This window comes from Anser anser (genome assembly GCF_964211835.1).
Source record: "Anser anser genome assembly, chromosome: 3".
Classification (NCBI taxonomy): Eukaryota; Metazoa; Chordata; class Aves; order Anseriformes; family Anatidae; genus Anser; species Anser anser.
Window position 1 is genome coordinate 23,667,181 of NC_139722.1, and position 15,335 is coordinate 23,682,515.

Here is a 15,335-nt window from a genome sequence, read left to right on the forward strand (position 1 = left end):
TTATTTCACTCATGGTTTTCCATTAGTACAGATTTATTTCAGCAGACTCTATTATATTCATTGTTTGAATTAAGGATTATCTATTTGTTAAATCCTGAATTATTCAAAGTAGTCAAACACAGAAGACAGACGACTTCTGGTACATAATGATCAAACTACCTAATACCTCCTTGGACCTCTCTGATAACTTGCCAAAAATAGCATACTTAATTTGAAACACTCTACAACAGAGATTTTTGCTGTAAAAGTGGAACACACTCATTAATCAGCTTTTACTTTGGAAACTTTCTTATTTTATTCTCTTTCTACGAATTTTGAAATCAGTAGGTGACTTAAACAGAGTAGTTTTAATTAATGTAAAAAAAAAAAGTATATTTTTTTTTCTCTTCAAATGAAAGCTAAAAATATTTAAAAAACCCTTCTTCTGTTGTCTTGGAAATATGTGAAATCTAAAGGATAGCATACAGACTGTAAATGTGCAAAAGAAGGGGTTTCATTATCACACCTGTTAATTCATTCTATCTGTGTTGGTAAGCTTTGTTGCCAGGACACGCTAGGTTTCCATCTCATAGTGAGACTTTACTTTACTTGATCTCTGGGGAATTTATGCATTTTTGAAGCATGAGCATATGCCAAATCATGTATTCTGCAACTCCCACTGAAAATATGGAAAGAATCTTTGTATATCAGCATGAATGAGGGAGAGGGATGAACATCAAATGACTCAGTGTATGTAAGAACAAGGTAGAACAAGAACTGAGTTCAATTATATCTGCTGGAAGTGTTAAATCCATGAGACAAAGGTTACTGATATGAAGCTGACATGGTAAAGCATGTTGTTGCATTGTTCTGGTGCATTTGTTCTGAAAATTTGTTCTGGTGGTTGTCAGCTTTCACAGGGCATTTGGGGTCTCCTTTTGGCTAAATACTAGTATCAACAAATAAAATAAAATCAACAGGTTTACTAGGAAACTGAGGCATAACTTTTTTATTGATCAACATCAAAAGATTGAAATTCAAAACAAAGTACCACAAGGAAAAACAAAACAAAACAAGGAAAAAAAAAAACAACAAAAAAAACCACCTTCCCCATATACGTGTTAATTTTAAAAGCTACTCTGACCTGATGGAAGATAGGACCATAAGTATGGTTCAAGGCAAAGTTTGAAGACCCACTAGTTTGGTACACCTTTTATACTATGTAGTTTTATTTCTACATTCAGCTTGCCAAGCATTTTCAACTATATTTAGTTAATGCATTCAGATATGTATATTGAATACATTGCACCAGCAGCAAGGGCAGGTGTGCAAGTGAGTGTGTGGCTCCTGAAGACCCAGCTAGACAAGCCAGTGAGCAGCTGATACTGGGAGCCCACAGGGGATGTGTGTCTCAGAGGGTGAGTCACCTGCAAGAGGTGGCCACTGGAGGGACCAGAAGGTCACAGCCAAGTGCTGGTAAGACCATGGGGCCTGGGCTTGCCTGAGACATGCTTGTGCGTGTTTGTGTGTGTGTGCTCACAGGTAGGTCTGAGTACCAGCACGTGGAGTGAGGCTGCAGCCTCGTGGGTTTCATATGCCCAGGTGTCAGCAACTGAGGGGACTGGAATCCAGGGGTAGGTACTGGGCAGGCTGGATGTCTAAGCCCAGCTATTGCAGGGGTGTACATGCATTTATTTCCTACTAACACATCTCCATACCAGAGAGGAGAAACAGAATGAGGCCGTTGATGCTGTCTTTGTTCATATGAGTGCTGAATATGTCTGTCTGTGTTACTGTATGTGTCCAGATGTGTGTCGTGGGTGCTTATGTGTGCTCTGTGTGCTTGTGCTTGCTAGGGGTACTGCACAGTATTATTCCAGCTTCTAGCTGGATCTTGGGGAATGGAGCTGCAGCAGCCTGACCTCTGCAGAGCTGCTGGAGTCAGCAGCCCCCCTGTTCAACAGTATTCATTTAAACTTTCAGGGGTTCTTCTGTGGATTTTGTTCGTGGTTTTTTTGGTTTTTTTTTGGTAACTCATGCAATCTTATGACTAGACGTAAAAGTCACAGAATCACAGAATGGTTGAGGTCAGAAAGGACCTCTGGAGGTCACCTGGTCCAACCCCCTGCTCAGGCAGGACCACCCAGAGCAGGCTATCCAGGACCATGTCCAGATGCCTTCTGAAAATGAAATAACAATGGGGCTAGCTGCATCTTATTGCTTTCCAATATTATTTGGGATGTATTGCTTTAAGGTAGATCTGATGAACTCCAATGAATAAAGCAATTTTAGCTCTGTAGGAGTGGAATGACTTGTTTCAAACTAGAGCTGAATTTAGAGTCTCAAAAGAGTAACTAACTATAGTTACTATTTCATTTTCAATTATTTTGAGGATTGATACTTTTTGGAAGCAAGAAGAAATAAGAGTCCCAAGATTAAATCTCTCACATGTAAAGACAGTCCAAAATAGAACAAAAAAATGGCAATTTAATCTACTTCAATCAGTCTTTCAGCCACCTAAAAGTAAGTTAAACCAGCACAGTTCTGGCTTTCACCAGTTGGTAACTTAAGTCCATTAAGTTTATAATTTGTTATTGCATGCTTTTTATAACATAAAAGCAATTAAATTCAGCATTACAAACCATTTTTCAAAATATAAAAATTTCTAAAGAATCTTTAGAATACTGATAATACTTCAGAATACTGAATAAAACTGATATAACAGTTCTGTGGCAGTTCAGTCAAGTTTACCATTACACCTAAATAAAATACCTATTGTACAGATATACATGTGGAAAAAAAAAAATCTCCCTAGGTATTTACAAACAGCTTTAATTTCTAGTGAGTATTTAGACAGAAATAAGATATATTGAAAAATAATAATAATAACAAAATAATTTTCAGAGTTGGTTACTCTATCCTAAACTTTCCTTTGTTATTCTGCTGATTCTTAGGTTTTCAGAAGGATGAATCACATTGTTTTTGTGATCTCCATTTAATAGGTTTAAGACAGAGCGTAACATAAGCAGTACATTTAAATTCATAGTCACCAATAGTGGCATTTCATATACATCCTCAATAGTTTGTAAAAGTAAGTTATAAGTGCAAAGGATCACAGAATATATACTTGTGTTTAGTTGAGAAAACAATGAAATTTCCAAGATTTTTTTTTCCCTAAAATTGTGACAATCTTTTTAAAGAAAAAAGAACTATGTATGTTAAATGTTTTTATCTGTATTACATGCATATGTTATATAGTCACCAGAAACACATGGTTGTTGCAGTGCAGTTGTCATTTTCTAAAATGTGATACAGATCCTACCTTACTGGAAAGAAAGGAAGTTCTATACTCATGCTATATTCATGATGGTGTGTAGGGGCAAAATGTTTAAAACAGCTTATGGAAGCACAGAATTTAAAAGTACAGATATATTAAGAATCTGATTGTATTTCTGACTTACAGAGCTCTTCAGTTTTCAATCTAACAACAGCGTTTCTGATCCTGAAGATTTATGAAGTACAGAAATCAATAAAGATTCCATTCAAAAAATTGGATTTTAATGAATATCTAGGTGAACATAAGCAGCAACTGACAACAACATTGACATCCTCTTGTCTTTCTTTAAAGTTGTGTATTTAATTTTATGCAGAAGCCTGAAATATGATTTGTGCTTTGCTAGGACGGAGCTAAATTTCCAAATGATGGATGTAGCTTCTGGATAAGAGTTTCACTTTGAGTAATGAAGGAAGACAACATTTAGATAGGGGCATGCCTTTGTGTGGAACTGACTTTCTGCAAGTTGCATTCCAGGCATGTTTTTAAAGCAAAGACCAGACTGAATGCAAAGCAATTTATTATAGAAAAAGTGAGCAAGCAAAGAGCAACGTGAAGCACAGATACTTTTTTCAAAAATAAATCCCTAGAAGTACCTGATGACACAATGGTAACAGCTACTCAATTTAAGAGCTGTAGTAATATGAGTCAGCTTTTTATCTGTCCCTGATATATAAACACAAATTTCTACCACTGCCATTTTAGCCATGCTTAAAAGTAAAGGACTCTCTCCTGATGCACTTTTATACATTTCCTACCTTGGAACTGAGCATTAAATCCCTTTCTTCGGTGGTTGCTGTCCGATGTAAAATGGAGCCGTAACCAGTTCTTACTGCTGATAACAGGAGAAGGTAGGTTCATACCAGTCAGCCTGGAAAAAAAAATAAAAATAATCATTTGTCAGGGTTAAAAAAATTCCTGTTTAGAATTCCTTAAAGAAAAAAAAAAAAAAAGACAAAATATATTGTTGTATTGTTTACAATGAATATTTGTCAACAGTAATTCATTGTCATCTAATCTCAATTTCTTACTAGCTTAATAACTATAACCATGGGAGTTTGTTTGTTTGTTTCATTATAGCTACCCATTTTATGGTCAAAACTTGTATCTCCAAACTACTCTGATGTAAATTAGAATAGAAACATAATATTTTAGTGTGTGTTTGTATGTGCATGTTTGTGTATGCAAGTCTGTATCAAATAATTCAGCAAACAATAACCAAATTAAATTATGACAAAACACGATCATCTGAGTCCCTGCTGTGTCAGTTACCTCACAGTAGAGCAAATGTAAGGCAAGAAGACAGGATTAATAAGGGTTATGGGCACAAGATAATGTTAAGCTTGGATAGTACTTTATTGCTAAATAAATATCTTGCTATAACTGTTTTGTGTGTATTCATGTCTACCCATACATAATTTAAAAAATAATACTAATAATAAAAAAAAACAACTAAATGTAGGGCAACTACATAGCATCAGCTATCAGTAAAGAAAGAGTGCATACCAAAAATTTGTCTAATACAGGCAACAGGCCCTTGCACCAGATTTTGTCATATTATAGTCTACCGTTGCACCATACCATTTGTTAATACAAACAGGTTCAAGTACCTCAGAGTACTTTCTGGTACCTCAGAGTTCACAAAATGCTGACAGTTCATTTTCACATCTTAGTTTACCAGCTGATTTTTGTTGTTGTTTGTTTTTGTTTGCTTTTTTTTTTTTTTTATGAAATACACATGTAATAGCATTCTATCTGGCATATCCAGAACTCTGGATTTTAAAGTACATGGAACTCTTGGTTGTAATATTAAATTCTTGTATGAACTAAGTTGTACATAATAAAAAAGTAAAAGCACATCCTTCTAAAAGTGCATTCAAAGTACATCTTTCATTAGCCACATTTATAATAAACAGTTACTTCCCAGGCACACAATATACACATATTTTCAGATCTACGCGAACCCTATAATTTACAGCTAAATAGTTACAAATCTCCCCATTATCCCATGTAAGATAATGGTAATATGAACATGAAACTGAGACAGTATTTTAAGTAGCCTATTTTATCAGAGTTCTAATTTAGCTGTGTGATTTCTCTGATAGTGTACTAGACAGGAATATATTTACTGGAAATGCTGCTTGTCTTTTAACTGAAGACAATCAGACAGTGAAATATGACTGAGTGGCTAATTTAATTATAAGGATGTTTTGGGAAGCAAGCTTATGAACTGTGCATGACTTTTTTTTTTTTCTTTTTATCTTTTTTTTTCTGTAAGGTGTTCAAAATGTCTTCATGGCAGTAGACAAATTCAGAAATAACAATAAATTCTGAAAAGAGAGTTAGACTTGAATCCTGCAAACCACTCTTGTATATGTGTCACACTGGACATTAGGAAAAATTTCTTTAATGTGTGGGTCAAACACTAGAATAGACATCCTAGAGAAATGGTTGATGCCCCAAGCCTGTCAGTGTTCATGAAGCATTTGGATAATGCCCTTAATAATATGCTTTCACTTTTGGTTAGCCCTGCCCTGTCAGGCAGTTGGACTTGATAATCTTTGTAGGTCCCTTCCAAATGAACTATTCTATTCTATTCTATTCTATTCTATTCTATTCTATTCTATTCTATTCTATTCTATTCTATTCTATTCTATTCTATTCTATTCTATTCTATTCTATTCTATTCTATTCTATTCTATTCTATTCCATTCCATTCTATTCTATTCTATCCCATTCCATTCCATTCCATTCCATTCCATTCCATTCCATTCCATTCCATTCCATTCCATTCCATTCCAATCCACTCTACTCTAATTACATTTATATTCTATTTTCACTGAGTGTGAATGAAGGTAGGTTGTTACTGCTGAAAGTGACATATTGCGTTACAACAGGCAGATCTGTAACCCATACAAAAGTTGAAGGTAATATGAAAAATTGATTTGTTTCCTTCTTACTTATTTCTAGGTCTTATTTATCATGGAACGGGACTCTAATAAAATATCCCCATCGCATAGGAAATGTCAAAAAAAAAAAAAAGAAAAAAAAAAAGATTTAGTAACTTTATAGATGTGCTTCTCAGAGAAAAGTAAAACAAGCACTGTCAAGGGCAGTTCTTTTACAATCCCACATAACTGAATACTGTATATGCAACAAAAGATACAAAATCTAGGAGAAAGGTCCCTAAAACACATAGTCATCGATAAACTACTTCATCCTTTTGGTATATAAAATGTTACTCTATTGCAGGGGGAAAGACTTGGCCACCTATTTGGGTTCACTAATATACTTAGGCAGCATATCACTGCTCAACCAGGAAAAGACAGTCCTCCCAGTCCCACAAGGGACAATACAGTCCCATGTCTGAGGCTGTAGAAAGAGGAGGAAGATTTCCTTTGAGCATTACCAGCTGAGAGGTGCGTCACATACCACAGTTTCTGGATAAGTGCTCATATGGTCTCAGTATGCTAGAGTTGGTGCAGTGTGTTTTCTCTAACTCAGTGCAGCCTTTGCTGTTACGGATGAACTTTTGTTATTAATTGAGTATCCATGCAAAACAGGCATTGTGATTATGTCTAGAGTAGTTTATTGAACAATGCCCCAGAGTATGTGCTCCAAAAGGTTAAAGTAATCCCTGAAACTGTTTTGCCCAGGACTGAATAGTGTTCCCTCCAAATTTGTTGGGCACTGTGTAGGCGTTAGTCTAAACTACAGATTCTCAACAGGCATTGTGAATGTCACCACCTCCTCTGACTTCTAAAAAAAATAATAATAATAAATTAATAATTTGGACTTAATTATGATGTTAAATTGCAGGGCATTAAATTGCAAATTAATCAGATTAGGAAGAAAACTATTGCATATTTAAATGCTGTTCTTCTGTTTAAGAAATGCCACAATATCTTAAAAATTACTTGATTCCTCGAAAAATCAATTTCCACTATAACTTCAACTTAATTCTGTTTGACATTATTAAAGCAGTGCTGCATCTAAAACCATACATAATCTGAATCTCTACAATCAGATGAGGACTTGGAAATCCTTGGAATATCAGTCAGAATTTTTTCAGGTGAGATAAAAATTATTATTTATTTATTTATTTATTTTAATATTAAGGTTCTCCTTAGAAATTTTCATGCTTTGGTCTTTACTGAAGATTTCTTCAATGTTTTCTAACAAGGATACCACAGGTCTTTCTTATTTCTTTTTTAATTAAAGACACTTATTGTTTTGGAAGTAATACAAAACAAATCAGGTTATTCTGTTTCAGTTCTGTCTCTGCACTTGAAAAGGCAAGGTTTTTCTGAAACTGATTTTAAGGACTAGCATGTGATGGTTTGACTAGGCTAGAGGAAGTGATATCTAATCTAAATTACATAAATCAGGTTTTCATGTGTATATGAAAAATATATGTTATTTAAGCATGTGCTGGAAATGTTTTCATCTCAGCTACTGATGTCAGCTAGTCCCCTAGCTTCTAACATCAGAAGGGTTAAAATTGGTTGTCACTTTGACGAATGACATGTTTGAAGGCTGTGTGTTAAACAGTATTTGAGTCCACACAGAGTGAGGATTAAAGGAAACATAAAATAGCTGTTCATTCACTGAGTGACCTGTTAAAGAGCTATCCCATAGGAGGGGAAAAAAAAAAAAAAAGTAATTTCTCAAATAAATTTGTATAGCAATGCATTTATCTGAGGCTTCAGAATGAAAATTGTACAGGGAACCTCAGCCCTCTCATTTCTAAATACAAGATTTTTGCACAGTGCTCCACAGAACAAGGCAGATATTTCAGAGAATTCCTGTGCACGCTGCTTATTGCAGCACCATAAAGACCTACTCGGCCAGGTTTGGAGTTTTATAGTTATATTAGAGTGATACTACTCCTCAGCTGATAAACACTCCTTCTCACAAGAAATAACGAGAAATAATTATACTGTGTCAGCTACTCTCCTTGTAAACCTGAAGGTAGTTTGGCTGGAACAGGATCACAAATAGCAGAGACTTTCTTACTGTTGAGCACTGTGAGGAGTAAATAAACAACTTCACGTTTTACTTTTTCACTTGATGTTTTCATTTTTATTATTATTCCATAATTTCCTCTCAGACACTAATATACTGTTAATACACATAGTAATGCTTTCTATTTTCATATAATCTTGAAGGAGTTATGTTTTCCTTACATATTGTGTGCCACATATAGAAGCAGAATGTTCTTTGAAGTCTCTATTCCACTTTCAAGAGATAGTGCTGGGTTTTATTACAGTGAGTACTAATGGGTTTGTCACTAAAATATTTATTTTCTTCAGCTAAAATTTCCCAGTAGTTATGAAATCATATTTAACTCAAATCCAGGTATAGCTACAGTATTTTACACTTAATTAATTGAGAGGAAGAACAATTTTGGTTTTGGTTTGATAAGAAAATAAACTAATTAATGGTTTTGTCTGAACAAAAAAACTGAAACTTGTCTCTTTATAGGGTTCTTGAAATTTTTTGACTATAACCAAATGATATTCTATTCTTATCTTAGAAAACTGTTAATACTTTACTTCCCTAAAATTGCAAATGCAGGAAAGAATTAAAAGAAAATAAATCTGTGGATTTGGGAGTTTATTTTGTCAACTCATTTACACTTATCCTTATTTTACCTATTTACCTATCTTATTTTACCTATTTTCCCCATTTTGTGTTCAGCCAAACAGTGATATATGGTTTAATATATGTTTGTTATATTGAGTCCATGTGAAGTTGTTACATTCATTAAGATCATAACTAACTTGATTGCATTATACACAAGCATTGCCTGGAAAACAATTCAGATATGTTTCATATGGAATGATTAATAAGAGAAAAGTGAGATGACTACTTTGTGATAACTTCATGGAATTTTCAAAATGCATTATTATAGAACATTTTCAAAGTCTGGTAAAATGTTATTCATTCCTTTCTGTTCCTTCTCAGCGTACTTACTAATTGTTACATTGAAAATGCTAATGACTGATCTATTTTAAACTCAATTATTATGATTTAATATAAAAATACTTCATATTATATTTTTCCATTAAGCAAATAAAGTTTTAAGTGACAAGACCATATTCAGATTCCTTGAATTGGAAATTTAAAGCAAAAAATTGATATTTTGTCCCAAAATTGATTCAGATCATAGCCTTCCAAGAAAAAAAAAATTTTTTCATGTCACCTAGGCAGAAGTTTACAGACGTGCTCTGAAGCACTTTGGCCTGGTGAAATGAGGAGAAAAAGATGGGCTTCATCTTATCTAATTTCAACTGTTCAGTAGTCTGCACCTGGGCTAAGCTCCCTGTACAGTCAAGGGAGAGGAACAGGTATTTTGGGAGCACACATTGCGTGAAGTATTTTAGACTTCCACATTAGTTTGAGATCAATCTCACCTTAGAAATGAGAGAACTAGAATATCAATATCAACAGTTAAATATTAACAGTTGAACCTTATCAAAGGCATATAAATGTTATTATAATTTAGATCATGTGACATGCCAAAATTCAGAATTTTATTCTCTGAAGAAATCTGCCTCAGTTTCTCTCCAGTTATTCTAATTATTTTGTGGCCAAAATCTCCAGTCTTTTTTGAAAGATATTTAATTTTTTTATTATTATTATTTTTTAAGTGGTGTTTGGAAAGCAGCTTTATGAAGAACACCTCAGCTTATTGATTCAACAGTATTAGCAAATTTTTTTTTTCAATACTGCTCTGATATTTGACAAACATAACTGGGACAATATTCCATGGCACTCTGGATAGAGTATGCCTCCTCTGGAATATTATTACTGTGCTCGAGCTAGTGAATAAAGGAACAATAATTCCTTACATGTCTAGGTTTTTGCTGATATATGGCTTTCATTGTCCAGCTAACGTGGAACATTAAGTTCTAGGACACAGCAATCAATTAGATTTTATTGTTCAATGCAGTGATATTCAACCAAGACCCTAAATATTGCAAGCCACTCTGCCATACCTTTGCAAGGAATTCTTATGTCCAGACTCAGAGAAGATATGTGTAGGGTCTTAATATGGCAGCTGTTCTGAAGGGAAATGAAAATTTAAAACAAGCTCACAATTGAACAAATAAAACTAAGTTGCAGGCTTTTTTGTTGCAACTGATATACAGCAATTGAGCACTTCGGTGATAAAAATTTTGCCTTAAAAAATTCTCTTGTTGATTGTAATTATTAACAGCTGCAATGATAAAATTTAGTTCTCAGAGCAGATAGTATTCTCTTTAGGAGCATTGCAGTGTATTTAGTGCCATTACTCAGATGAGAGCACTTTTGTTAACACTCTGAAAACTGTAGTTTATTTTTCCTTTTAATTTTGTTCATACTAAACCCCTAAAAAAAATCATTAGTGGTCCATAAACGAGAAATTTGAATTTCATCAATAACTTTTAGAAATTACTCATTAAAAAAAAAAAAAAGTTGAGAAATTATCTGTTTTTTGTTTGTTTGTTTTTAATTCATTTTCATTTACTATAAGTTCCTAATAAAGGATTAAAATCTGACATGATAGATTGCAAAATGCAGATGTCTAAAACAATGTTCAGTAACAATTAATCTTATAAAATATTTCTTATTTGCCAATTTCATTGTCATTTTTCATACAGATACTAATCTCTCAGAATTGTTCCTTCTTAGTCACATCAGCTAAGAAAAATGCAAACGTGCAGACACATCGTTATGAAAAACATATTTAAAATATATAAAATAATAACAAGTGCAAATGGGATGGAAATTTTTAAGTACATTAGGGACCTATTATACTTTTTTTTCCCCCCCCCCCCCTCTGGAAAAGGTCTATTCTCTAATACTCTAAAGGATGTAAACTTATGACAGATAACAGGACATTCTTAACATAGGTAGTTGCAATGAAAAAGGTATCAGCAGGTATATTAAGTTTGCAGTAATGCAGTCCTACAATGTCTTTTCATTTGTAGATGCAGCCGTAAGATTTTCAAAGCAATCTAAAATCAATATACTAATATTATGAATTGAAAAATGTTTTAAAATTCAGTATAACTAATTTCATTTCATTACTTTAATAACAGTTTTCTTTGTTGTTGCTTTTTCTTGGATGGGGACATTTAGCAACAGTCTCTAAAGGAGAAATTTAAGAATAAGTTTCAGAGCTCTTCTAGATTGTGCCTTTCTGCCATCTCTATGAAGAATGAGTTTAGGATCGATCTATCTGACATACTCTCTTCGATAGTAAAACACAAAAGAAGAAAAATCTCATTATTGGTTCTCTATGTTCTTTACAATCCTTTATTATGGCTATCTCAGATCATAAATCAATGAAATACTGTTATCTTACATTATAGTTAAACAATATCTGATAAAAGAACATAACTCATTGACTTCCATCTGTAGACTGGCCAGAATGGGAATAATAGATAGCATTTTAAGTTTTACAAGGATACAACTGTACATAATTTAACTTATTTTCTTAAAAAATGTACATTTGCTCTATAAAATTTTATGAAACTATATTTCTGTTTCATAATACTACTTCATAAAATATATCTATTAAAAAAAAATTAAATGTCTCAGATTTATGGAATTCGCTAAGATTCCATGAAAGTAAACATTACTAATCAAAATAGAGGATAAAATAACCAGGATAAGGAAATTTTATAAATATTATTCCGTTTCAATGTATATTGAAACCAAGATAACTGATTAACTTATCAGACTATCATCTGCTACATCATAAGAACTTAAATCTAGAATAATTTCCTGAATAACTTAGTCCTCACTTATTCTGGGGAAGATTATATACACATTAAGTGTATGTATTTATAAAATTCTACCATCTTCAGTCATTTTGACAGCATAGGAAGAAACCCTTTCCAGTCTAAAAGGCAGCAGCAGCTTGCCTTGTGCTCACAGACATTATAATGCTATAAAGCCCCAGCTGTGCTCAGCAATCTTCTGACATCTCTAGCTTAAATCAGGTCAGCCAGGTTTGTGCCACAAATATGTGCATGCACATCCACTTTTCTATGTGAAAACTAGATTTATTGTTTATAAAAATGTCATTATACCTCTTCTCCAAGAGTAACACAATCCTATGACTAACCAGACATCGTGAAAAAGCCTCACTGACAAGCATTATTCTCAATGGGATTGGTTTACAGCACACAACATTAGTATCACTTGAAACATGACTCAGTAATGCAAGAAACAATCTTTTTCTAATTACATCTTCACTTATTTTTTGCTTTACGCACTACCCCATTCTTCCAAGGCCTTCTGAGTACGGGGACTATTTGTAGTCTCCATAAATTTCTATATTCTACATGCGTTTCTGCATGTATATATTCCAATCCCATACCTATTTGCATTCAGCAACCCAGATCATAACTAAAGTGGTTCACTCTTTCCAGAAAGCAGTGTCTCACTTTGAATCGAGTTTGATACATATATTCCACAGTATGAATCCAATTTGTACTGAATTTAGTACCACTGATATAACAGTGTTAAATGAAATTGGTTCATGTTAACCAAGTTTCTTCCAGCTCTCCTGGATTTAAAAGTGCTTGTAGAGAAGCCATCTTTCAAGTCAAGTTGCTCTAAGGACTATGATCTGAGGACGACTGAGACAAAACCTTCGGGAGAAAAGGTAGCGTAACTGACTACCAACCAATTCAGAACTGATTGAGAATTTTGCATTACTTACAGGAAAAAAGATTAATCTCAAGTTAAATCAATTATTGGTTCCTCAATTTTGATTCCCCAGGTTCACTGAAATGTGTAAGACATTATACATGATACTTTAACATTACATACCATGTTATCATTTTTCTTTTTGGTATTAAAAAATAAATACATCCAAAGTGTTTACAATTTTCATTTTGTCTGAATTTTTATGCATGTAAAATGCAATCTTGTCTGCAATAATGAGAAAGTCTGAACTAGTCTGATGATACAAGGAATGCTCATATTGCCAAGGTCAAGCTATTTTAAAATCTGATTTATCAGTTCTTTACAATTATATATATATATCATCTCTGAAAGTGTGTTCATCAGGAAGTCACTGCTAAAATGTGACAGAAGCCAAAACCCACAAATATTTAAAAAGAACTAGTGAAGAATAGTCCATCAATAGTTTTTAACTGTGATAGTTAAACGAACCATTCAGTTCATGAATGGTTCTATGGCAAAAATACAATAGTATAAAATATACTAATAATATAAAATTATTCTGCATTAAAAATGACTCACATCTGTAACTCCCCCCTAATAGAAATACTAAATTACTATTAGACCATTATTATTATAGTTAAGGAAATACAGCGAACTCATTAAAACAAGAAATGTTAGTGCTACTGCAAACAACAGTATAGTTCCAGTTGCATCTTTTTGTTTAACTTGCGAATGTTAAGAAACAGCCCAGTCTGACTGAAAAGGGCAGTTGAAAAAAAAAAAAAAACAAACAAACTCAGTTGAGTTTTTATGGACTGATAATTACAATTTAGGATTCAATTCTGAAAATCCTTGATCAATAGTGAATTCTCATTGAAGTCTACAGGACAATCACATTATCTCTATCTGGTATTAGAAGTTTCCTCATGTTTATAAAAAGGACTATAAAATGTTTCTGTTTGAGAACACTGAAAATAGAGTATTTAACCATAATACCATATATATATATATATATTTTTTTTTTCTGTTCAATGTATAATATGATGTGTTTGCTGAGATGTTGACTCTTAGCATCTTTGAAAATCACATCATTTAGTATCTTCAAGTGTTCCAGAATTTGGACAATTAAATTTCAAAATTTCAGTGTGATCAGCAAATATACAACTTGGATAAAACATTAGCATGATGGTAGCCAAGCAATGATAATATTTAAACAACAGCCCTCTTATTCAGTATCTTCACATGGTAACATTCAAAAACAGACAAGCAAGTGAACCCACCATGTAGGAATAGCCCTAACCACATGTCCAAACTGTGCTCTTCATATCTCTAAAAAGTAAGTTTTCCCTTGGGATGTAAGCTTTGTGTAGCTCCATCACTATTTTTTTCCTAATCATGTTAAGCACTGAGTTAGACAAACAACCCCGTATTTACTCATTTCAGTGATAGTATGTGTTTCATTGATATTCTGAAGTGGTAAAATTAACCTTGCTGGGTTTTGTTGATACTTTGATTAATGTTCAAGTGTAATTTTTTTTTTCCCTGCCAATTCTAAAACTAGTCTTGACGTAGACCTAAGGCAAATGTTTAAATTCTTAGTACATCTTGTCAAGCTTGTCAAGTTGACTTATCTACATTTTTCATACATTTTCCTTACATTGACCATATTATTTTGTTCTTACAGTTATATAATTAAGTAGAAGTCTCTAACATTATGTTTAGGCTATTTTAAGTGTCAAAAAGTAACTTTATTTCCATTGGAACCACAAAGTTTTCCCTGAAAAATAGAAGTTGTGAGTGAAAAATGCAATTTTCTAGCAATATATGCCTGTTTTGTTTTCCTTTTTGTCTGTGTACAGGAATTAAAGATATTAGTTAGAAGCAAACAGAAAAGCTTGATGTTCCCCCACATACGCTGTTTAGCAATTACCAGAAAATGATAACTTTATAATGAAAAGAACTATGCAACCACTATAGGAACTGACATTTAGCTAGCTCAGGTTCACAAAAAAATGTCTCATTTCCTTGAAATTATAACATCATGAAATATGATTTCCAGGCTGAATCAGCAGTATAATGCAACAAAGAGTACCAATGACAGATATAAGATATTGACTGCATCTTATTTGGAGAAAATTTCAGCCTAACACTGGAGAACTGAAATAAGAAAAAAAAATCATAATAATAACCTTCCCCATACTGATTTTTTTTTTTTTGTATGCTATGAAGCTGACATATTTTACTTTAAAATAGAATTACTGTATAAAGAAAACACCTTTTGCACAGACTCTGGATTTACTGTTTAGTTACTGTCTAGTGTCTTGTTAAGCAAGAGTAA

General features: G+C 33.2%; 1 protein-coding gene across 14 annotated transcripts in view; it reads right to left on the reverse strand.

The window, feature by feature from the left end:
• CSMD1 (CUB and Sushi multiple domains 1) overlaps positions 1–15,335 on the reverse strand; it is a 1,157,973-nt gene that overhangs the window by 424,054 nt on the left and 718,584 nt on the right. For all 14 annotated transcript variants that reach the window (XM_083828025.1, XM_083828026.1, XM_083828024.1 and 11 more), the window contains one exon: positions 4,072–4,184. In XM_083828025.1, coding sequence (XP_083684151.1) covers positions 4,072–4,184 — 113 coding nt within the window. The remainder of the gene's footprint in view (positions 1–4,071; positions 4,185–15,335) is intronic.